The 23,068-nt window shown below is 51.7% G+C and overlaps 1 protein-coding gene across 2 annotated transcripts in view; it reads right to left on the bottom strand.

The window, feature by feature from the left end:
• The window catches only part of pcca (propionyl-CoA carboxylase subunit alpha), a 126,411-nt gene extending 104,204 nt beyond the window's left edge, over nucleotides 1-22,207 (bottom strand). Inside the window, exons 1-13 of one of the 2 annotated variants that reach the window (XR_013936545.1) lie at nucleotides 21,985-22,063; nucleotides 20,542-20,619; nucleotides 19,157-19,204; nucleotides 14,427-14,495; nucleotides 14,007-14,120; nucleotides 13,850-13,903; nucleotides 12,409-12,540; nucleotides 10,522-10,558; nucleotides 10,050-10,128; nucleotides 8,133-8,235; nucleotides 4,860-4,954; nucleotides 4,630-4,780; nucleotides 1,369-1,512 (exon numbers count right to left, since the gene is read on the bottom strand). Coding sequence is in view for 1 of the 2 variants with exons in the window: in XM_080493918.1 (XP_080350044.1) it covers nucleotides 1,369-1,512; nucleotides 4,630-4,780; nucleotides 4,860-4,954; nucleotides 8,133-8,235; nucleotides 10,050-10,128; nucleotides 10,522-10,558; nucleotides 12,409-12,540; nucleotides 13,850-13,903; nucleotides 14,007-14,120; nucleotides 14,427-14,495; nucleotides 19,157-19,204; nucleotides 20,542-20,619; nucleotides 21,985-22,038 (1,158 nt within the window). In the remaining variant the exon portion in view is untranslated. Of the gene's footprint in view, nucleotides 1-1,368; nucleotides 1,513-4,629; nucleotides 4,781-4,859; nucleotides 4,955-8,132; nucleotides 8,236-10,049; nucleotides 10,129-10,521; nucleotides 10,559-12,408; nucleotides 12,541-13,849; nucleotides 13,904-14,006; nucleotides 14,121-14,426; nucleotides 14,496-19,156; nucleotides 19,205-20,541; nucleotides 20,620-21,984 lie in introns of both variants that reach the window. The other variant, XM_080493918.1, reaches the window with a different exon arrangement.
• Nucleotides 22,208-23,068: the final 861 nt, after the last annotated feature.

Here is a 23,068-nt window from a genome sequence, read left to right as displayed (position 1 = left end):
GCCATATTACTGTGCTTGTCAGTCGTCACAGCGACCCGCGGGTCAGAGTCTTTGTTCTGGACAATAAAGACTCTTTTCCATCAAAGTCCAACTTCTCATCGGCTTTTTGCTTCAAGACTCAAGTTTTTACCGTTTGAGTTGGAGGATCAGAGAAAATACTGGTGGATCTGACGGTTCTGATCGGACCTGACCCACACCCAACTTTTATTAATCCACCACAGTGTGGAGAGTGTATAGTGTGTGAAGTGTGTGCAGAGTGTGTACAGTGTGTGTGCAGAGTGTATAGTGTGTGCAGAGTGTGTACAGTGTGTGGAGTGTGTGAAGTGTGTGCAGAGTGTGTACAGCGTGTGGAGTGGGTGCAGTGTGTATAGTGTGTGCAGAGTGTGTACAATGTGTGGAGTGTGTGTGCAGAGTGCGGTGTGCAGTGTGTGTGCGCAGAGTGTGTACAGCGTGTGGAGTGTGTGTGCAGAGTGTATAGTGTGTGCAGAGTGTGTACAGTGTGTGCAGTGTGTGTACAGTGTGTGTGCAGAGTGTGTACAGTGTGTGGAGTGTGTGAAGTGTGTGCAGAGTGTGTACAGCGTGTGGAGTGTGTGCAGCGTGTGCAGAGTGTATAGTGTGTGAAGTGTGTGCAGAGTGTGTACAGCATGTTGAGTGTGTATAGTGTGTGCAGAGTGCGGTGTGCAGTGTGTGTGCGCAGAGTGTGTACAGCGTGTGGAGTGTGTGTGCAGAGTGTATAGTGTGTGCAGAGTGTGTACAGTGTGTGCAGTGTGTGTACAGTGTGTGTGCAGAGTGTATAGTGTGTGCAGAGTGTGTACAGTGTGTGGAGTGTGTGAAGTGTGTGCAGAGTGTGTACAGCGTGTGGAGTGTGTGCAGTGTGTATAGTGTGTGCAGAGTGTGTACAGCGTGTGGAGTGTGTGCAGAGTGTATAGTGTGTGAAGTGTGTGCAGAGTGTGTACAGCATGTTGAGTGTGTATAGTGTGTGTAGTGTGTGCAGAGTGCGGTGTGCAGTGTGTGTGCGCAGAGTGTATAGTGTGTGCAGAGTGTGTACAGTGTGTGCAGTGTGTGTGCAGAGTGTGTACAGTGTGTGCAGTGTGTGTGCAGAGTGTATAGTGCGTGCAGTGCGTGCCGAATGTGTGCAGTGTGTATAGTGTGTGCAATGTGTGCAGAATGTGCGCATAGTGTATGTATAGTGTGTACAGAGTGTGTGTAGTGTGTGCAGAGTTTGTGCAGAGTGTATAGTGTGTGTAGAATGCATGCAGAGCGTGTGCAGAGTGTGCATAGTGTATGCAGAGTGTATGTGTGTGCAGTGTGTGTGCAGAGTGTATAGTGTGTGCAGAGTGTATAGTGTGTGCAGAGTGAGACACACACCTCAGCGTACACACGGCTCTCCACAGCCCAGCCCAGGATGGGAATGTCTTCCTGTCGGTGCTGCAGCTTGTGGCCTTTCGCCACCCGGATCATCTGCTCCACCAGGTCCAGGCCTGTGATGCACTCTGTGATGGGATGCTCCACCTGGGGACATACAACACGGCAACAACACGGTAAGAACATGTTAACGTTGTCAGAACACGGCAACGACACGGTAAGAACATGTTAACGTGGTCAGAACATGTGAACGACACGGTAAGAACATGTTAACGACACGTAAGAACATGCTAACGACACGGTAAAAACATGTTAACGACATGGTCAGAACATGTTAACGACACGGTAAGAACGTGTTAACGACACGGTAAGAACATGTTAACGTGGTCAGAACATGTTAACGACATGGTAAGAACATGTTAACGTAGTCAGAACATGTTAACGACACGGTAAGAACATGTTAACATGGTAAGAACATGTTATCGTGGTAAGAACAGGTTAACGACATGTAAGAACATGTTAATGACATAGTAAGAACATGCTAACGTGGTAAGAACATATTAACGTGGTCAGAACATGTTAAAGTTGTAAGAACATGTTAACATGGTAAGAACATGTTATCGTGGTAAGAACAGGTTAACGACATGTAAGAACATGTTAATGACATAGTAAGAACATGCTAACGTGGTAAGAACATATTAACGTGGTCAGAACATGTTAACATGGTAAGAACATATTAACGTTGTAAGAACATGTTAACGTGGTAAGAACATATTAACGTTGTAAGAACATGTTAACGTTGTAAGAACATATTAACGTTGTAAGAACATATTAACGTGGTAAGAACATATTAACGTTGTAAGAACATGTTAACGTTGTAAGAACATATTAACGTTGTAAGAACATATTAACGTGGTAAGAACATATTAACGTTGTAAGAACATGTTAACGTTGTAAGAACATATTAACGTGGTCAGAACATGTTAACGTTGTAAGAACATGTTAACGACACGGTAAGAACATGTTAACGTGATAAGAACATGTTAACGACACGTAAGAACATGTTAGCGTGGTAAGAACATGTTAACGACATGGTAAGAACATGTTCACGATACGCAAGAACATGTTCACGACACGGTAAGAACATGTTAACATGGTAAGAACATGAGAATGACACGGTAAGAACATGTTAACGACACGGTAAGAACATGTTAACGACATGTAAGAACATGTTCACAACAAGGTAAGAACATGTTCACGACATATAAACATGTTAACGACATGTAAGAACATGTTCACAACATGGTAAGAACACATCAACAACACAGGAAGAACACCGGAACACATGAACAACATGTTGAGAACAAGTTGTTCATGTGTTCTCGCGTATAGAGAACATGTTAAGAACACATGAACAACATGTTGAGAACATGTCCCCCACAATAGGGAACAGTGGGGCGGTGCCTAGGTGGGGGGTCCGGGCTACTTAACTGCGGTCTGGGTCCTCCCCCGACTTTGCACCACCCACAATTTTAACCACACTTAGTCACGCAGGGTCTTGAGGGGGTAAGCCGCTTTCGGGGTTCTGCCGCTTGTCAGCGGTAGAACGCCCGGGCCCCGCTACCCCCCAATTTTAAACCGCACCATAGACACACACATCGCATCCACCTCTTCAAAACACAAAGACACACCCTTACATACATCCAACACACATATAGGGCAGGGGAAGGGCGGGAGACGTGGCTCCCCCCAGCACCTCCCGCTGGGGTCCCGCCCCGGCCCGGGGTGAGTGCGGCTGGGATGCGGGGGGCGCGCTCCCTCGGGCATGGCGCTCGTGGGGGGGCTGGGGCGCAGTGCTCCTTCTCCACTTGCTGTTGGATTAGTGGAGGTTGGGATACCACGGTGGCCGGGAGGGGGCCCGGCCGGCGGCCTGGGGGGGCGAGAGTCATCACTCCCCCACCGTCCCGAGTGTGTGTGTGTGTGTGTGTGTGTGTGTGTGTGTGTGCGTCTGCGTCAGGGGTGTGTATGTGGGGGGTGGGTCAGGGGTTGGGTATTTCAATTAAAACCGGGGGGGAGGGTCATGGGGCGGGTGGGATATGAGGCTCCTGGGGGTGTAGAGTTGACTGTCCTCCGACCGGGGCCTGCGCCGGCCTTCGCTTTCCTGGGTCTGGGGGCGGGGCTGGTCCGCGGCGCGGCGGCTGGGGCTGTCTCTGCCTTGCCGGGTTGGGGGGGGGGGCGGTGGGTGGGCCTGTTCCCGGGGGTGCGGTGGGACTCGCCGCCGGGGTTGGGGGGGCTCTCGACCCGCTCGGCCCGGGGGCCCTGCTCCGGCCTTTTCTCGGCTTGGCGGCTTGGGTCGGGGCCTGGGGCCCTGTGCCCTTTATCCTTCTCTTGTGGGCTCCTCTTGCCTGGGGGGGATTCCTCTCTGCATTCTCCGTCGGGTGCTTTTTGGGCGGGGACGTGGCTCTCTGGGGTGGTTCGCTGGGGTCTCCCCGGGCCTGGGGGGCTTCCGTCTGCCGGGGTGGCGGTGTCCGGGCCCGATGGCCTCGGACCCCGGGGTCTCGCCACGGGTCCCCCCACAACAGTTCCGGTCCCACCCAGTGGACAAACCACACACACACACACACACACACACACACACACACACACACACACACACTAAAGGTGCTTCTGAAGTTGCTTGTTCTCTGTCATCATTTGCTCAAACTTTAAAATTCATGTTCCTCTTTTGTTGTCGCCTCTTTGTTAATTCATGTTCCTGCTTCACGTTACTGTCTAGATAGAGCTGCTCAGGCTGGTTAATCTAAGAAATCATCTTCCTGTCTAGATAGAGCTGCTCAGGCTGGTTAATCCAAGAAATCATCTTACTGTCTAGATAGAGCAGCTCAGGCTGGTTTAATCCAAAAACAGTTGGAAAATATTTGGATCAGTGTGATAACTGCAAATAATATATGTAGCACAACAAGGATATTGTATGTTACCCCCTTCCCCCCTCCCCCCTCAACCTTTTTCTCTCTCTTCTCTTCTCTCTCTCTTTGTGCGTTCCCCCCCGGTCGTGTACGGCAGCCATGCCATCTTCTGACGGAGAAGGCAACAGGAGGAGACTCCAGGTCTCTCCCTGTTGCAAGACCAAAATCTGTTTTGACTCCGAAGGCTCTCAATCACATCATATTGTTGGTACAAGCTGCCGAACAGGACAAGGGCAAGAGAAAAAAAAAAAAAAAAAAAAAAAGAGAACATGTCCCGGACCACCCAGACCACCCAGACCTGCAGCCTGGTGTTCATCTCCAGGAAGTAGAAGTTCTTCTGGGAGTCCACCAGAAACTCTACGGTGCCGGCAGACGAGTACTGGACTGCTTTAGCCAGCTGGACCGCCTGCTCCCCCATGGCGGTCCTGGTACCCGGGTCCAGGAAGGTACTGCACACACACAAAACACACAACGATACACATACTGATACACACACACACTCACTGACACACACACACCCACCCCTACCTGGGGGCCTCCTCCACCACCTTCTGGTTCCTCCTCTGGATGGAACACTCCCTCTCGTTCAGCCACAGAGCGTTTCCATGTTTATCAGCCAGAACCTGCAGCAGAACACACACACACACACACACACACACACACACACACACACACACACACACACACACACACACACACACACACACACACACACACACACACACACACACACACACACACACACACACACACACACACACACACACACACACACACACACACACACACACACACACACACACACACACACACACACACACACACACACACACACACACACACTTCAGTCTGAGCAGGATGAGACTGGAGTGGAAACAGCTCTGGAACCTTCGTCACTGAGCAGAGATGTAGTCCAGAATGGAGGTTCAACAGACTCTGAGTTTGTCCTGAACTGTGTCGAGTCACTCTGAGGTGAAATTCAGAGTTTCCGGTTCCAGAGCAGCTGATCTGAATTAGATCAATCAACTCTGAGTATGTGAACCCTGAGTTAAGCGCCGGAACAACCAGAATTAAAAGCTTCATCCATGGAGCCCCGATACCACTGGTCACTATGGCAACAGACCCAAAACCCAGTACCACACAGAAAACCCAGTACTTTCACAGTAAAGTACTACACTGTTCAATAACATTACCCCAGGGCGCCACCTAGTGACAGTTTTTAAAAGATCTTTTCAGCCCAGCTTCTTCATCTTTCAGTCGTAGTTCTTTTCCTCCTGAGACCAGGATCCTTGATCAGTCACTTTGCTCCTCTTCAGGATTACTTCCTGTCTGACCTCTACTGCTCCTGTCTGACCTCTACTGCTCCTGTCTGACCTCTACTGCTGCTGCTGTCTGACCTCTACTGCTCCTGTCTGACCTCTACTGCTCCTGTCTGCCCTCTGCTGCTCCTGTCTGCCCTCTACTGCTCCTGTCTGACCTCTGCTGCTCCTGTCTGCCCTCTACTGCTCCTGTCTGACCTCTGCTGCTCCAGTCTGCCCTCTACTGCTCCTGTCTGACCTCTGCTGCTCCTGTCTGCCCTCTACTGCTCCTGTCTGACCTCTGCTGCTCCAGTCTGCCCTCTACTGCTCCTGTCTGACCTCTGCTGCTCCTGTCTGCCCTCTACTGCTCCTGTCTGACCTCTGCTGCTCCTGTCTGACCTCTACTGCTCCTGTCTGACCTCTACTGCTCCTGTCTGACCTCTGCTGCTCCTGTCTGACCTCTACTGCTGCTGCTGTCTGACCTCTACTGCTCCTGTCTGACCTCTGCTGCACCTGTCGGCCCTCTACTGGTCCTGTCTGACCTCTACTGCTCCTTTCTGACCTCTGCTGCTCCTGTCTGCTGCTCCTGTCTGCCCTCTGCTGCTCCTGTCTGACCTCTACTGCTCCTGTCTGACCTCTACTGCTCCTGTCTGCCCTCTACTGCTCCTGTCTGCCCTCTACTGCTCCTGTCTGCTGCTCCTGTCTGCCCTCTGCTGCTCCTGTCTGACCTCCGCTGCTCCTGTCTGACCTCCGCTGCTCCTGTCTGCTGCTCCTGTCTGCCCTCTACTGCTCCTGTCTGCCCTCTACTGCTCCTGTCTGCCCTCTGCTGCTCCTGTCTAATGCTCCTGTCTGACCTCTACTGCTCCTGTCTGCCCTCTACTGCTCCTGTCTGCCCTCTACTGCTCCTGTCTGCCCTCTGCTGCTCCTGTCTGCTGCTCCTGTCTGACCTCTACTGCTCCTGTCTGCCCTCTACTGCTCCTGTCTGCCCTCTGCTGCTCCTGTCTGCTGCTCTTGTCTGACCTCCGCTGCTCCTGTCTGACCTCCGCTGCTCCTGTCTGACCTCCGCTGCTCCTGTCTGACCTCCGCTGCTCCTGCCTGACCTCCGCTGCTCCTGTCTGACCTCTGCTGCTCCTGTCTGACCTCTACTGCTCCTGTCTGACCTCTACTGCTCCTGTCTGCTGCTCCTGTCTGACCTCCGCTGCTCCTGTCTGACCTCCACTGCTCCTGTCTGACCTCTACTGCTCCTGTCTGCTGCTCCTTTCTACTGCTCCTGTCTGCTGCTCCTGTCTGACCTCTACTGCTCCTGTCTGCTGCTCCTGTCTGCTGCTCCTGTCTGACCTCTACTGCTCCTGTCTACTGCTCCTGTCTGACCTCCGCTGCTCCTGTCTGACCTCCGCTGCTCCTGTCTGACCTCCGCTGCTCCTGTCTGACCTCCGCTGCTCCTGTCTACTGCTCCTGTCTGACCTCCGCTGCTCCTGTCTGACCTCTGCTGCTCCTGTCTGACCTCCACTGCTCCTGTCTGACCTCTACTGCTCCTTTCTACTGCTCCTGTCTGCTGCTCCTGTCTGCTGCTCCTGTCTGACCTCTACTGCTCCTGTCTGCTGCTCCTGTCTACTGCTCCTGTCTGACCTCCACTGCTCCTGTCTGACCTCTACTGCTGCTCCTGTCTGACCTCTGCTGCTCCTGTCTGACCTCTGCTGCTCCTGTCTGACCTCTACTGCTGCTCCTGTCTGACCTCTGCTGCTCCTGTCTGACCTCCACTGCTGCTCCTGTCTGACCTCTACTGCTCCTGTCTGACCTCTACTGCTGCTCCTGTCTGACCTCTACTGCTGCTCCTGTCTGACCTCTACTGCTCCTGTCTGACCTCTACTGCTGCTCCTGTCTGACCTCCGCTGCTCCTGTCTGACCTCTACTGCTCCTGTCTGACCTCTACTGCTGCTCCTGTCTGACCTCTGCTGCTCCTGTCTGACCTCCACTGCTCCTGTCTGACCTCTACTGCTCCTGTCTGCTGCTCCTGTCTGACCTCTACTGCTCCTGTCTGACCTCTGCTGCTCCTGTCTGACCTGGGCTGCTCCTGTCTGACCTCTACTGCTGCTCCTGTCTGACCTCTACTGCTGCTCCTGTCTGACCTCTACTGCTGCTCCTGTCTGACCTCTACTGCTGCTCCTGTCTGCTGCTCCTGTCTGCCCTCTGCTGCTCCTGTCTGCCCTCTGCTGCTCCTGTCTGACCTCTACTGCTCCTGTCTGACCTCCACTGCTGCTCCTGTCTGACCTCCACTGCTGCTCCTGTCTGACCTCTACTGCTCCTGTCTGCCCTCTGCTGCTCCTGTCTGACCTCTGCTGCTCTACATGGACGGCTGAACGTGTTTCCTCGTGTGAAAAGAGTGATATTTTACTGGCTGGATGGATGACTGATCACTAACAGCTCGACACACACGCTCATGGAGTACCAACATGGCTGCCTGGTTTCCAGGTCCTCCATCACAACCCGAGGATCCTCCTACCTGGATCTCGATGTGTCTGGGGCTGTCGATGTACTTCTCCATCAGCAACCGGTCGTCTCCGAAGCTGGACGCTGCCTCCTGAGACGAGAAGCGGAAACCTTCCCTGCAACACACACACACACACACACACACAGGCACACTCAGACACACACCTCACAGGTTCAGAGGTGGATGGATAAAGTCTGCGAGGCGAGGCGGGGTGGGGTGGGGCGAGGCGGGGTGGGGTGGGGCGAGGCGGGGCAGGGTGAGGCGGGGTGGGGTGGGACGAGGCGGGGTGGGGCGAGGCGAGGCGGGGTGGGGCGAGGCGGGGCGGGGTGAGGCGGGGTGGGGCGAGGCGAGGCGAGGCGGGGCGAGGCGGGGCGGGGCGAGGCGGGGCGGGGCGAGGCGAGGCGGGGTGGTGGCGAGGCGGGGCGAGGCGAGGCGGGGCGGGGCGGGGCGAGGCGAGGCGAGGCGAGGCGAGGCGGGGTGGGGGTGGGGCGAGGCAGTCAGGTGAGATCAGATCAGGTCAGCAGACAAACGAGGGCTGGAAGAGAAGCAGTGAAGCGTTTAAGATGAGAAGATGAGAAGATGATAAGATGGGATGATGAGAAGATGAGATGAGAAGATGGGATGATGAGACGAGAAGATGAGAAGATGGGATGATGAGAAGATGAGAAGAGAAGATGATGAGAATATGAGATGATGCGAAGAGAAGAAGATGAGAAGATGAGATGATGAGGATATGAGAAGATGAGAAGAGGAGACGATGAGAATATGAGATGATGAGAATATGGGAATATGAGAATATGTGAAGATGAGAAGATTAGATTATGAGAATATGAGATGACGAGAAGATGGGAAGATGAGAATATGAGATGATGAGAATATGAGATGACGAGAAGAGGAGAAGATGAGAATATGAGATGATGAGAATATGGGAATATGAGAATATGGGAAGATGAGAAGATGAGAAGATTAGATGATGATAATATGAGATGACGAGAAGATGAGAAGATGAGAAGAGGAGAAGATGAGAATATGGGAAGATGAGAAGAGGAGTTTGAACTTAAACTGAGTAGACGAAAGGTCGAGGCCAAAGGAGAAAAACCAAGCAAGGGCAAATCAAGTGAATCCGAGGGGCTCGGGATAAAACTGATTGGAAACTGTTGGAAGAAAAGATTAGAATATAGAAGTTTTAAAGCTTTAAGGCCCGTGTACCCTCCCAGAAGAACCCAGAAGAACCCAGAAGAACCCAGAAGAAGAAGAACAGTCGGGCCGTGACGTCAGCCAGCTGCCGAATAAAGCTTCTTCAGGGGAGAGTTCATAAGCTGAGAAGAAGCTGTTGAACTCGTAGGCCACGCCCCCAACAGACCACGCCCCACAGCAGACCATGCCCCCCATAACAGGCCACGCCCCCATAACAGGCCACGCCCCCCATAACAGGAGTTTTAACCTTCCCACTGCAGCTTATTTCCTCCCTCCGATGTTTGCAGAACCATTCCTCTGAACGGTTCCAGTAATAACAGAGGAGGTTTGAGTCTGAGCCGCCTGGTGGCTCTGGTTTGAACTGCAGGAGCTGAGCGATGCATTCAGGAGCATCACGTAACTCCGCCCTCTGACATGTGAACGAGCTGTACAGTAGCGAGGTCACATGATCCACATGATTAGAATATGACAGAGTCGTTCAGGAGCTGCTGAGCATGAGCAGGTTCTGCCGGGATGGTTGGAACAGCGGAACCAAAGTTCTTCAGCCAGACGGAGCTGGACGCAGGAAATGAGGCCGTCTTGTTGGGCAGGACCCCACGGCGCCAGACACTCCCATGATGCACTGCAGCGATCCGCTCCGTGATCGCTGCAGTGCATCATGGGAGCAGAGCAGAGCACTGGCTAGAACGCTCACCAGGTAAGGTGGCGGAACACGGAGAATAAACACAACACCTGGTCTCCTCGTCGTTCCAAGCGATCCTCATTCCCTTCCCTCCGCCGCCCGCAGACGCCTTGATCATCACCGGGTAGCCTGCCAACACAGAGACCGTCAGTCCAAACAGGGTCAGCTGCATCACCATGAGGGGAATGTGATCAACCTCCTGCGGGTCAGCCTGTGGAGAGGAGAACTCCAGGCTCTGACAGCAGCAGTTTGTAAAGAACCCCAAGCAGCGTTTCAAACACAGGATGAAGATCTTTAAGATGATCCTCGTGCTTCTAGGAAACCTTCAACCTGTTTTACCATGAAGCAGCGAAATCACATTTGGCTTTCCAAGGCGGACCAACAGGGAGTGTTAGTCCAGAGCAGGCGTCACATGCTTTGGAGGATTTAGTTTAGTGGGAAAAAAGGAAATTCTAATCATTTGCTTTGGTTCCTTTGGGCCCTGAAGGACGATTGAAGCGGCCAGATAGAAGGATTACTCACCAATGTCCTGAGCGATGGTCACAGCCTCCTCTGCAGTCTGAGGAAGAAACGCATGATCACCACTGCTCTTCGTCTGTCCTCACTCAGGCTGGAACTCCCCAGCCTCTTGGTCCCAACAACCAAAGATCCTGTTCCTACTCGGTCCAGTGGGGGCAGTGTGGAGCAGAGTAATACCGCTGATGACCAGTGGGGGAAGTGTGGAGCAGAGTAATACCGCTGATGACCAGTGGGGGCAGGGTGGAGCAGAGTAATACCACTGATGACCAGTGGGGGCAGTGTGGAGCAGAGTAATACCTCTGATGACCAGTGGGGGCAGTGTGGAGCAGAGTAATACCGCTGATGACCAGTGGGGGAAGTGTGGAGCAGAGTAATACCGCTGATGACCAGTGGGGGAAGTGTGGAGCAGAGTAATACCGCTGATGACCAGTGGGGGCAGGGTGGAGCAGAGTAATACCACTGATGACCAGTGGGGGCAGGGTGGAGCAGAGTAATACCTCTGATGACCAGTGTGGAGCAGAGTAATACCTCTGATGACCAGTGTGGAGCAGAGTAATACCTCTGATGACCAGTGGGGGCAGTGTGGAGCAGAGTAATACCACTGATGACCAGTGGGGGCAGTGTGGAGCAGAGTAATACCGCTGATGACCAGTGGGGGCAGGGTGGAGCAGAGTAATACCACTGATGACCAGTGGGGGCAGGGTGGAGCAGAGTAATACCTCTGATGACCAGTGTGGAGCAGAGTAATACCTCTGATGACCAGTGGGGGCAGTGTGGAGCAGAGTAATACCACTGATGACCAGTGGGGGCAGGGTGGAGCAGAGTAATACCTCTGATGACCAGTGTGGAGCAGAGTAATACCACTGATGACCAGTGGGGGCAGTGTGGAGCAGAGTAATACCTCTGATGACCAGTGGAGGCAGTGTGGAGCAGAGTAATACCTCTGATGACCAGTGGGGGCAGGGTGGAGCAGAGTAATACCTCTGATGACCAGTGGGGGCAGGGTGGAGCAGAGTAATACCTCTGATGACCAGTGTGGAGCAGAGTAATACTCCTGAGGAGTACTGGAGGTAGGTTTTAACCTCCTCTGTTGCAGGACAGCAGGTCAGGGAGGGAGGGATGACCCCTCACTAGAGCATCCCATCACCGTGGACAGAAACAGGAGTGATTGATTGAGATCATAGTGACGATCACTGTGTGAGACAACGCGGCACCCTGCTGTCACTTTCTTTGTCTCACACACAATAAAGGTCCCATAATACACCGATTTTCAACAAGTCCACTTCGGTGTCAGAGGTCCGACATCATCGTATTCAAAGTGTATTTCCCCAAATCGGATTCAGTCCTGAATTTCAGAGTAAAAGTCTCTCTGGTGAGCTGTGCTGAGAACAGGCTGTCTCTGTCTCTGTCGCTGTGTCTGTCCACGCAGCTAATCAGGTAAGCTAGGCGGCTCAGCCGTCTAGCGCCACACGGTACCTTGTTCTAACGCTGGCGGGGATTTATGGCGAAGGAACCCCGAACCCTACAGGAGACCAGACTGTGTGGCGGCAGCAGCACGTTTCAGGGACGTCAGTTAAGAATGTTGTGTGTGAAGACGTTAGCGCGTATGTGTGGATGCTATCAAGCAGCTAACGCTAGCTCCTGCTAACTGCTATGGTTCTTCATATCATACTGAGTGTACTCAGTACACCAGTCATCTCTGTGAGTGTTTATCTACCTGTGGGAGGGTCAACGTGAGTATCACTACCAGGGGGAGGGGTTATTTCCATGACATCACGAAGGGAACATCTCTGATTGGCCTGTTTTGACGCTGGCGGTAAAGATGAGACGTTCTCCATGACCTACCAGTCGACATGCTTTGTGTGTGTGTGTGTGTGTGTGTGTGTGTACCTTGACGACCCCATCAAATCCTGGGATGGTGTTGACCTCAGCAGCCTTGGCGATCAGCTTGCTCTCTATTTTATCCCCCATGGCCTGGATGGCGTGAGTGTCTGGGCCAATGAACGTCACGCCTTCTGCTGCCTGGCGGGAAAAAACAGAACATTTACTATGAACACTTTCCCACTAATTCCTCCTCAGCCTAACTCAACTCGCCTCTAACCCCTAACCCTAACCTCTAACCCTAACCTCTAACCCTAACCTCTAACCCTAACCTCTAACTCTAACCCTAACCTCTAACCCTAACCCTAACCCTAACCTCTAACTCTAACTCTAACCCTAACCTCTAACTCTAACCCTAACCCTAACCTCTAACTCTAACCCTAACCTCTAACTCTAACCCTAACCCTAACCTCTAACCCCTAACCTCTAACTCTAACTCTAACCCTAACCTATGGGCAGGTAAAGACAGGTAAGGACAGGTAAAGACAGGCAAGGACAGGTAAAGACAGGAATGGGTAGGTAAAGACAGGTAAGGACAGGTAAAGACAGGCAAGGACAGGTAAAGACAGGATTGGGTAGGTAAAGACAGGAGTGGACAGGTAAAGACAGGCAAGGACAGGTATAGACAGGTAAAGACAGGAGTGGACAGGGAAAGACAGGTAAGGGCAGGTAAAGACAGGTATGGGCAGGTAAAGACAGGTATGGGCAGGTAAAGACAGGTGTGGACAGGTAAAGACAGGAATGGACAGGTAAAGACAGGAATGGACAGGTAAAGACAGGAATGGACAGGTAACGACAGGAGTGTACAGGTAAAGATAGGTGTGGACAGGTAAAGACAAGAGTGGACAGGTAAAGACAGGAGTGGACAGGTAAAGACAGGTAAGGACAGGTAAGGACAGGTAAAGACAGGGAAGGACAGGTAAAGACAGGAATGGGCAGGTAAAGACAGGAGTGGACAGGTAAAGACAGGAGTGGACAGGTAAAGACAGGAGTGGACAGGTAAAGACAGGTAAGGACAGGTAAAGACAGGAATGGGCAGGTAAAGACAGGGGTGGACAGGTAAAGACAGGAATGGGCAGGTAAAGACAGGAGTGGACAGGTAAAGACAGGAATGGGCAGGTAAAGACAGGCAAGGACAGGTAAAGACAGGTAAAGACAGGTATGGGCAGGTAAAGACAGGTATGGGCAGGTAAAGACAGGAGTGGACAGGTAAAGACAGGAATGGACAGGTAAAGACAGGAATGGGCAGGTAAAGACAGGAGTGGACAGGTAAAGACAGGAATGGACAGGTAAAGATAGGAATGGACAGGTAAAGACAGGTATGGGCAGGTAAAGACAGGTATGGGCAGGTAAAGACAGGAGTGGACAGGTAAAGACAGGTAAGGACAGGTATCTGAAAAGTATTGTGGTGAAGAACGGTGTCCTTCATGTCTTTGTGCAGAAGACTCACCAGTCGCTTTGCGAAGTCTTTATTTTCAGAGAGAAAGCCGTAACCAGGATGAACCTTCACACAGGAAACACACGTTAATGTCCCTCACAGTGGACACACCGGATCAGCACCGCTGTGGACGACATGTCCGCAGCGGACAGACGTGTAAGACACTCACAGCCTGTGCTCCCGTCCGTCTGACGGCGTCCATGATGGCGTCCATGTTTAAATAGCTCTTGCTGGTGGGGGCGGGGCCCACACAGAAGGCCTCATCAGCCATCTTCACATGGACCTGCACACACACACACACACACACACACACACACACACACACACACACACACACACACACACACACACACACACACACACACACACACACACACACACACACACACACACACACACACACACACACACACACACACACAGGTCTAAGCTCTCCAGAGAGCTGAAATGTCCCGAGGTCCCGGTTCCAGTGTGAGACGGATCAGTTTGACTTCAGGAGGAGACACAGTGAGACCGCCGCCACCCGTACACACACACACACACACACACACACACACACACACACACACAGAACCAAGGACAGACTCACAGCACTGGCGTCCACGTCACTGTGGACAGCTACAGTCTTGATGCCCATCTTCTTACACGTCTTCATCACCTGGAGGAACACACACACACACACACACACACACACACACACACACACACACACACACACACACACACACACACACACACACACACACACACACACACACACACACACACACACACACACACACACACACACACACACACACACACACACACACACACACACACACACACACACCAGTTTCACTCTGCAGTCAGAACACAGTGAGGAAATGAGGTGAAGATCCACAACGCAAACCTGCTCACTAGTTAGTCCCCCAATGGAAACCAGCAGTCAGTACCAGATAGAACCTAGTAACTACTTCCTGTTCAGCTGGCCTGCAGCTGCTCCGTGGACAACATGTCCTCAGAAGCACCGCCATGGACTGAGGTCTGGAGACATTCATTTAAACAATCTTACTAGTATTCATGGCGCTGCCTGGTAATGTCTCATCCTCCTTACAGCAGGACCGTCACCAGAACACACTCTGCTGGACCACAAATTGTCCCGGAAAGTATTGCGATAAATGACAATATTACCGTTTTGATACCATTTTTCCACCAATATATTAATAATGGTGTCATAATGCAAGTATTCCCTTTTAAAGATAAATGAACTTTTATTTCTTAATATTTTAAATTATACTCTACTATACTATACTCCCCACACTAGAGTGATTGACAGGCAGTGTTGGGAAAGTTCAGTTCCTACAGGAACCAGTTCAAAGTTCAGTTCACAAATTTTAATATGAACTAGTTCAGTTCATAGTTCTACATTCATAGTTCTACATTCATACTTCTACAATCATAGTTCTACATTCATAGTTCTACATTCATACTTCTACATTCATAGTTCCAAAAATAAACTAGTTTTTCACTATATTTAATGCGAGGTTTGGAGTTACGTGATGCACCTGAACGCATCATGAAGCTCGTTAACCCTTAAAAAGCCGAGTCGTCCTCCGCAGGAGCATGGAAAGAAAAAAGAGTAACGGCATGTCGTCCAGAAAGTACTGTAACCATACCATGAAGTATTAATGGTGAGACAGAGTCTGAGGTAGAGCTGCTGTCTTCTACTTGTTTTTGTCGTGATGCTTCACATGTTGATGACGTAGGCAGTGGAGCCACTCTGGGGGCTGCGGTTGCCAGATTGGCTGTTTTACCCCGACATGTTAAGGCCCGTTTACAGTGAATCTTACTGGGTTTTCACTGGAAGGATCAGGAATCTGGCAACTCTCTAAAACAATGGTGAACTGTGAGAGCCGCTCACTAACACCAGAGCGAGAGCCGCTCACTAACACCAGAGTGAGAGGCGCTCACTAACACCAGAGTGAGAGCCGCTCACTGACACCAGAGTGAGAGCCGCTCACTGACACCAGAGCGAGCGCCGCTCACTGACACCAGAGCGAGCGCCGCTCACTAACACCAGAGTGAGCGCCGCTCACAGTGATCCAGCTCATTTTTAATTATGGTGCAGTTAATTGATTTATCGATTCTGGCGACAGGACTACTTATAGTAATAAAGTATAGTATTACTGGACGTTCAGCCGGCTATCTAGACGTTTAGGATCAATCTGTCCATTTTAACAGTGGCAGACTGGATTGTACTGAAAGTATAGACTCTGGTGAACTTACTGCAGTTCTGCCAACCGCAGTAGTAGTAGTACCTCACGTTCCTTGCTACAGGGGATCTCATCTCTAGAGTTTGGTGTGGGTTTTCTTCTATTCCCCTCTATCCATCTTCAGAACTTCTCAACACAGACAAAAGAAGATACTGGACTATGGACGGTTTTGCAGAAAAAAAGGTAATAAACTTTAAGAGTATACAGTTAAAACAGTGACAGTACTGTCACAGCAGGGGGGGCGGGTTCTATCGGGGGGCTACTTTAGGATGACACCCATTTCAGGACCATACCGGCAAAACTCAGCAACAATGGACATCTGACTTTAGGACCGGCGTAGAGCGGGGGGGGGGGGGGGGGGGGGGGGTTAAACTCTGGTCCTGGGGGGCCGCAGCCCTGCAGGTTTCCAGGTCTGCCTGCTTCACCTCACCTGAATATCCTGACGGTTCTTCACCTCCTCCAGCGGAAAGCCTCATTACAATCAGCTGTGTTGATCCCGACCGGGTACCGACTGGGTACCAGATGATACCGACTGGGTACCAGAGGATCCCGACTGGGTACGGACTGGGTACGGACTGGGTACCAGAGGATACCGACTGGGTACCGACCGGATACCGACTGGGTAACAGAGGATCCCGACCGGATACCGACTGGGTACCAGAGGATCCCGACTGGGTACGGACTGGGTACCAGAGGACCCGACGTAGACGCGAACACAGAGCTGGCAGGAGTTGTTGTTTAGCTTTAAGTTCTGACGACTGCCGGTACAAGTCCAGCACCACCATCACCATAACCCTTCCTCTCCTCTCTGAACTTAGATGTACTCTTTGTTCCTCCTGTCTCCCTCTGATGACATCAACGAACAAGTCGACACGGTGACATCATACATCTCCTTCTGCGTGGACAATACTATTCCCTCAAAGACCATCACCATCTACCCCAATAACAAACCCTGGATCACTAAGAAACTCAAGGGAATCCTAAACAAAAAAAAGAGGATTTTCTTTCCTGGCTCTGCACTGGAAAAGAAGGAGGTCAACAGAGAGGTCAAGAGGGCCATAAAAACTGCTAAGCTGGAGTACAAAGACTCAGTGGAGAAGGAATTCTCTACAGGGGACCTTCGCTCAGCCTGGCAGGGCCTCAAAACCATGGCCTCTGTGAATACTGCTGTCACCACCTCCAGGACCGTCCAGGTGGAGTGCAGCAACCCCTCCTTCCTCCCCGACGACCTCAACACCTTCTACACCAGGTTTGAGTCGGATAACGCCACCCAGCTTGAGGAAACCAGATCCTCACTCAAACATGGCAGCTCTGCACTCACATTCAGGACTGAGGACGTGGTGAGAGCCCTTAGGAGGACCAGGGAGACGAGCTCACCCGGCCCTGACAACGTCAGGGTTCTGAGGCACTGTGCAGAGCAATTAGGAAGTGTGTTCCGGAGCTTATTCCAACACTCCATGGACAGTCACACCGTCCCCCAGTTGTGGAAACACTCCACAGTCATCCCTATCCCCCAAAACAAAAACCCCTAAGACTCTGAATGATCTTCGTCCTGTGGCCCTCACGTCTCTGGTGATGAAGGCTATGGAGAGGATCATAAAACAGCACATCATCAGAGCAACCGACCCCCTGATGGACCCACTCCAGTTTGCTTATCGCGCACGCAAAGGTGTCGATGATGCAAAGATTTTCATCACGGACTACCTTCATAAGCACCTGGAGCTCCCTGACTCTTCCGCCAGAATACTGTTTGCTGATTTCTCCTCTGCATTCAACACCCTGCAGCCCCACATCCTAGCCACCAAACTTCCCTCCCACTTCCACCTGGATGACCAGCTGATCCTGTGGATTCTGGACTTTCTGACCAACAGGACACAGAAAGTTCGGGTCAACAACTCCCTCTCTGACCTCCGTTCCACCTCCACTGGCTCCCCCCAGGGCTGTGTGCTCTCCCCGCTGCTCTTCATCCTCTACACCGATGACTGCAGATCCACGCAGCCCAACTGCCACCTGGTGAAATACGCTGACGATACAGTTCTCCTGTCACTGCTGTCGGGCCCCTCACAACACCACGGACCCGTTCTTCAGGAGTTTGTAGAGTGGTGTGACAGCTCCAGACTTGAACTGAACGTGAGCAAAACCAAAGAGATGCTGGTGACCTTCTCCAGGAGGCAGAGGGATCTGGCTGCTGCAGTCACCACCATCATCCATGGGAAGCCAGTGGAGGAGTACAAATATCTGGGCACCATCATGGACAACCTCCTGAGACTCTCTGCCAACACAGAAGAGATTCTCAGGAGGTGTCATCAACGAAAACTCAATTCCTTTGGAGTCAGCACAGCCATCAAGATGACTTTTTACGATGCCTTCATTGAAAGCATCGTGACCTTCTCCATGACCTGCTGGTTCCACTCCCTCAGCCTTCAAAACAGGAACAGACTGCAGCGCACTGCATCGGTTTGCTCAGAAATCATTGGTTTGCCTGTCAGAACTCTTGCACACACCTTCAGCCAACAGGCCCTGAGACAGGCAACCAAAATCATTAATGATCCACCCCGCAGTTCAATGGCTTCCCTCCGGGTGGCGCCTCCGCTGCATTGCCTGCAGGACTGAGAGGAGGACAGCTACCTTTGTCCCCAAAGCCATTCTGCTCTTCAACTCCAGCTGCTAACATAACATCACATTCCCTTTTCCTCCACTATTTATACTATTTATACTCATTTATACTCATCTTACACTGTCCACACCCCATTTCACCCACTTCAGTCACTTTACTTGATATTATGTATATACCATATAGTCTATAATTATTACTCTTTTTTTACTATATTTATTTATTCATTTATTTTTATTCGATTTTATTCTATTGTCTGTCATTGTCCTGCTCAGTTGTAGTTGCCCAATTGCCCCTTGGGGATAAATAAAGTATTTGATTGATTGATTGATTGATTGATTGATTGATTCTGCTTTGGGCTCACGGGCCGTCCCATTAGGGTTCCTGATCCGGCTTCCTGATCCGGCTTCCCTTGAAGCTCAGTGACGGCGTGTTGGAGTCCCGTCTCACCCTGCAGGCGATCTCTCCACGGTTGGCGATGAGGATCTTCTCGAAGGTCTGCAGAGGACAGAGCAGAAGCATGAGAGACGATCCATGAGACCCGTGTTGCTCTGCACCGCTCGCCTCTTTATCCAGAGTTTCTCTTTGAGCTCCGACCCTCTACATTGTAGGTTCTCACTAAAGCTTCAAAGCTACAAACTGAAATAAGTCAAACCATGGTTTAGTTTAGATTCTTCACACTCGCCTCCGGTTGGCTTGGTTGACCCTCGACCTTCTCTCTCTGAGCTTCAGCTGGGCCCGGTCGGGTCCAGCTGAGCCCGGTCTGGTCCAGCAGAGCTCGGTCGGGTACAGCTGGGCCTGGTCGGGTCCAGCAGAGCCCGGTCGGGTCCAGCTGAGCCCGCTCGGGTACAGCTGAGCCTGGTCAGGTCCAGCTAAGCCTGGTCAGGTTCAGTTGAGCCTGGTCGGGTCCAGCTGAGCCCGGTCGGGTCCAGCTGAGCCCAGTCGGGTCCAGCTGAGCCTGGTCGGGTTCAGTTGAGCCTGGTCAGGTTCAGTTGAGCCTGGTCTGGTCCAGAAAACTGAGACAACTTTAAATGTGTCTCCAAGTGCCGTCACTGAACAGCCCTGGACCGGAAGAACCAGGGTCTCCTCTGCTGGAAGAACCAGTCCAGAGGTCATCTAGAGAACCAGAGACCTCATGAAGGTTTTCCAGAGGAGAACCAGAGACCTCATGAAGGTCTTCCAGAGAACCAGAGACCTCATGAAGGTCTTCCAGAGAACCAGAGACCTCATGAAGGTCCTCCAGAGGAGAACCAGAGACCTCATGAAGGTCTTCCAGAGAACCAGAGACCTCATGAAGGTCTACCAGAGGAGAACCAGAGACCTCATGAAGGTCTTCCAGAGGAGAACCAGAGACCTCATGAAGGTCTTCCAGAGAACCAGAGACCTCATGAAGGTCTTCCAGAGAACCAGAGACCTCATGAAGGTCCTCCAGAGGAGAACCAGAGACCTCATGAAGGTCTTCCAGAGGAGAACCAGAGACCTCATGAAGGTCTTCCAGAGAACCAGAGACCTCATGAAGGTCTTCCAGAGAACCAGAGACCTCATGAAGGTCCTCCAGAGGAGAACCAGTGGAGAACCAGAGGAACATGAGTATAAATGATGTTTTCAGTTATTTCACACTTTGTTCATGACAGAATTCCAGATGTTCATTCGTGGTTCTGAAGCTTCAGTGAGAATCTTCAAAGTAAAGAGTCAGAAAATAAAGAAAAACACTGAAATGAGCAGAGAATGACAACAATGGTGTGTGTGTGTGTGTGTGTGTGTGTGTGTGTGTGTGTGTGTGTGTGTGTGTGTGTGTGTGTGTGTGTGTGTGTGTGTGTGTGTGTGTGCGTTACCTTCTCATGGGGACTGTGCACGGTGGAGTAGTGAGTCTGGCAGTGCACTACGCAGCATCTGGAGTGGACTGAAGCACACTGCAGAGGAGAGCACAGGGTGAGCCTCATGGACAAAGACCTCATGGACAAAGTCCTCATGGACAAAGACCTCATGGACAAAGACCTCATGGACAAAGACCTCATGGACAAAGTCCTCGTGGACAAAGACCTCATGGACAAAGACATGTCCTCCTCAAACACTCAAACCCAAAACACATCCAGATGTGTGACTCTGTCAGGACAACCTGACTTGTCCCTGGCCACGCCCACAGGTCGATATGTAAATCATATGCTAATGAGCCATGCACCTGAGACGTCCCCTCTTTACCGTCAGAACGTCCAAACTAAACTCGGAGTGACACGTCTAGGCTCCCGTTTCCACGACAACGGAAACAAGCATATCCACAGAACTGCACATGCACATCCTGCTTGTGGTCAATAGTTCCTTCTGCTCCTGCTCCAGTAAAACATACATGGCGCCCCCTGGTGGTTCCACTGGCGGTGGTATTCCAGTGGTGTGGTCCAGATCAGTAGTTTCATAGTGGAGACTCCCCCTGATAGGATCTGATGAGTCATCAGTCACTTCAACGTCTCTTCTCTCCATTTTGTTCTGTGTCTGGGTAGTTTCATTACAAAAACAAGCAACAGCGCCACCCGTGGCCTGGCAGACTAACTACATGGGGTCAGAGTCTGCAGGTCTGCCGAGATCTCCTCCTTTTCTCTGATGCTTTTGTGAAGAAAGAATGTGTAGCTGACCGCCTCCATGGCGGCGCGCTGAGGAACCGGATCACGTGAAGCGGCACCGGGTCCTGACCGGGTCAGCAACACGGGAATAGGAGTTTTAAGGGACAAGAAGCTGGGGACAGACGAGATCCAGGAAGAAGGAGCAGGAGCCAGGAAATGTCAGCACTCAGATTACTTTGTTCAAAGAGAGACACCAGGAACCTCCAGGACCAGAGTTGGGCCCCCGTGACCGGGTTCTGGATCTTCACGGTTCGGGGCTCACCTTCACAGCCCGTTCAGACCCTCCAAGACCCGGTTCAGACCCTCCCAGACCAGGTTCAAGGCTCACTTTCACAGCCCATTCAGATCCGGTTCAGACACTCAGACAGGGTTCAGACCCTCCCAGACCCGGTTCGGACCCTAAGACCCAGATGCAGACCGGGGTCCAGACCCGGTTCAGACCCTCCCAGACCCGGTTCGGACCCTAAGACCCAGATGCAGACCGGGGTCCAGACCCGGTTCGGACCCTCCCACACCCGGTTTGGGGATCACCTTCACAGCCCGTTCAGATCCGGTTCAGACACTCAGACCGGGTTCAGACCCTCCCAGACCGGGTTCGGACCCTAAGACCCAGGTGCAGACCGGGGTCCAGACCAGGTTCGGACCCGGTTCGGGGCTCACCTTCACAGCGTACAGCAGCCTGTTTACAGACGGAGATACTCCGCGCGCCGCCATGTTGCCCAGCAATGACGGTCACCGCGCTGACGTCATGACGCAGAGCTTTTTACTGAGAGCGGATTGGACGAGAGAGAGGCGTCACCTGCACGCGCTGTTTCCTCACAACTTTATTTAAAAGCTCGGCGACACAAGCAGGTGATCGAGTTCTTGATTTACTGATTCATGTGAAGGAAGTGACGAAACGAGCGGAAGTGTTGGTCAGCTGTTTGTACTGACTCCTGGGCTTTGTGCTGGTTCTGATTCAGGACACACACACACACACACACACACACACACACACACACACACACACACACACACACACACAATGAACTGATTTAAAGGAAGTTGACCTTGAGGGCAATAAAAGCAGCTACATCAACACAAGAACAACAACAACAATAACAACAACAACACATGGTTTTCAGGCCTCTTCAGACTATTAATGTTTCTCTTCCTCCTGTAGCTCTTTCCTCTCCCTGGTCCTCCTCTCCCTGGTCCTCCTCCTCCCTGGTCCTTCTCCTCCCTGGTCCTCCTCCTCCCTGGTCCTCCTCCTCCCTGGTCCTCCTCCTCCCTGGTCCTTCTCCTCCCTGGTCCTTCTCCTCTGCAGGCCTGAAAACCATGTGTGTCTATTATTATTATTATTATTATTATTATTATTATTATTATTATTATTATTATTATTATTATTATTATTGTCTCTATGTCCACTCCAGGGCTCCGGACTAAAACAAGACGGACATTAAAAACCAGCACTAGAGCGACGAGGAGACTCAATGTCTTCACGAGGTTCAGGTCAGACTAGATGCAGCGACCCGGAACCAAACCACTGGGACAGTCCGTCTCCTGGGTCCTGGATCCTGCCGGTGCCACGTTGGTGGAACCAGTGACGTGCTGACGTGGTTCTACTGGCGCCGGTAACGGTGGACAAAGAACCGTTCTTTGGTGGTGCTCATTTAAGAGCTGAACTAGAACCTGGTTCTGTTTGCTGGAAAAGCCCTAAAGTGTGGGACCCCCGGAGACGTCTTCCATATGAACAGAGTTATTG

The sequence above is a fragment of the Lipophrys pholis genome (assembly GCF_963383615.2).
Source record: "Lipophrys pholis genome assembly, contig: SCAFFOLD_28, whole genome shotgun sequence".
NCBI classification, from domain to species: Eukaryota; Metazoa; Chordata; class Actinopteri; order Blenniiformes; family Blenniidae; genus Lipophrys; species Lipophrys pholis.
Note: the sequence above shows the minus strand (reverse complement) of the source record. Positions and strands in the feature narration are given on the sequence as shown.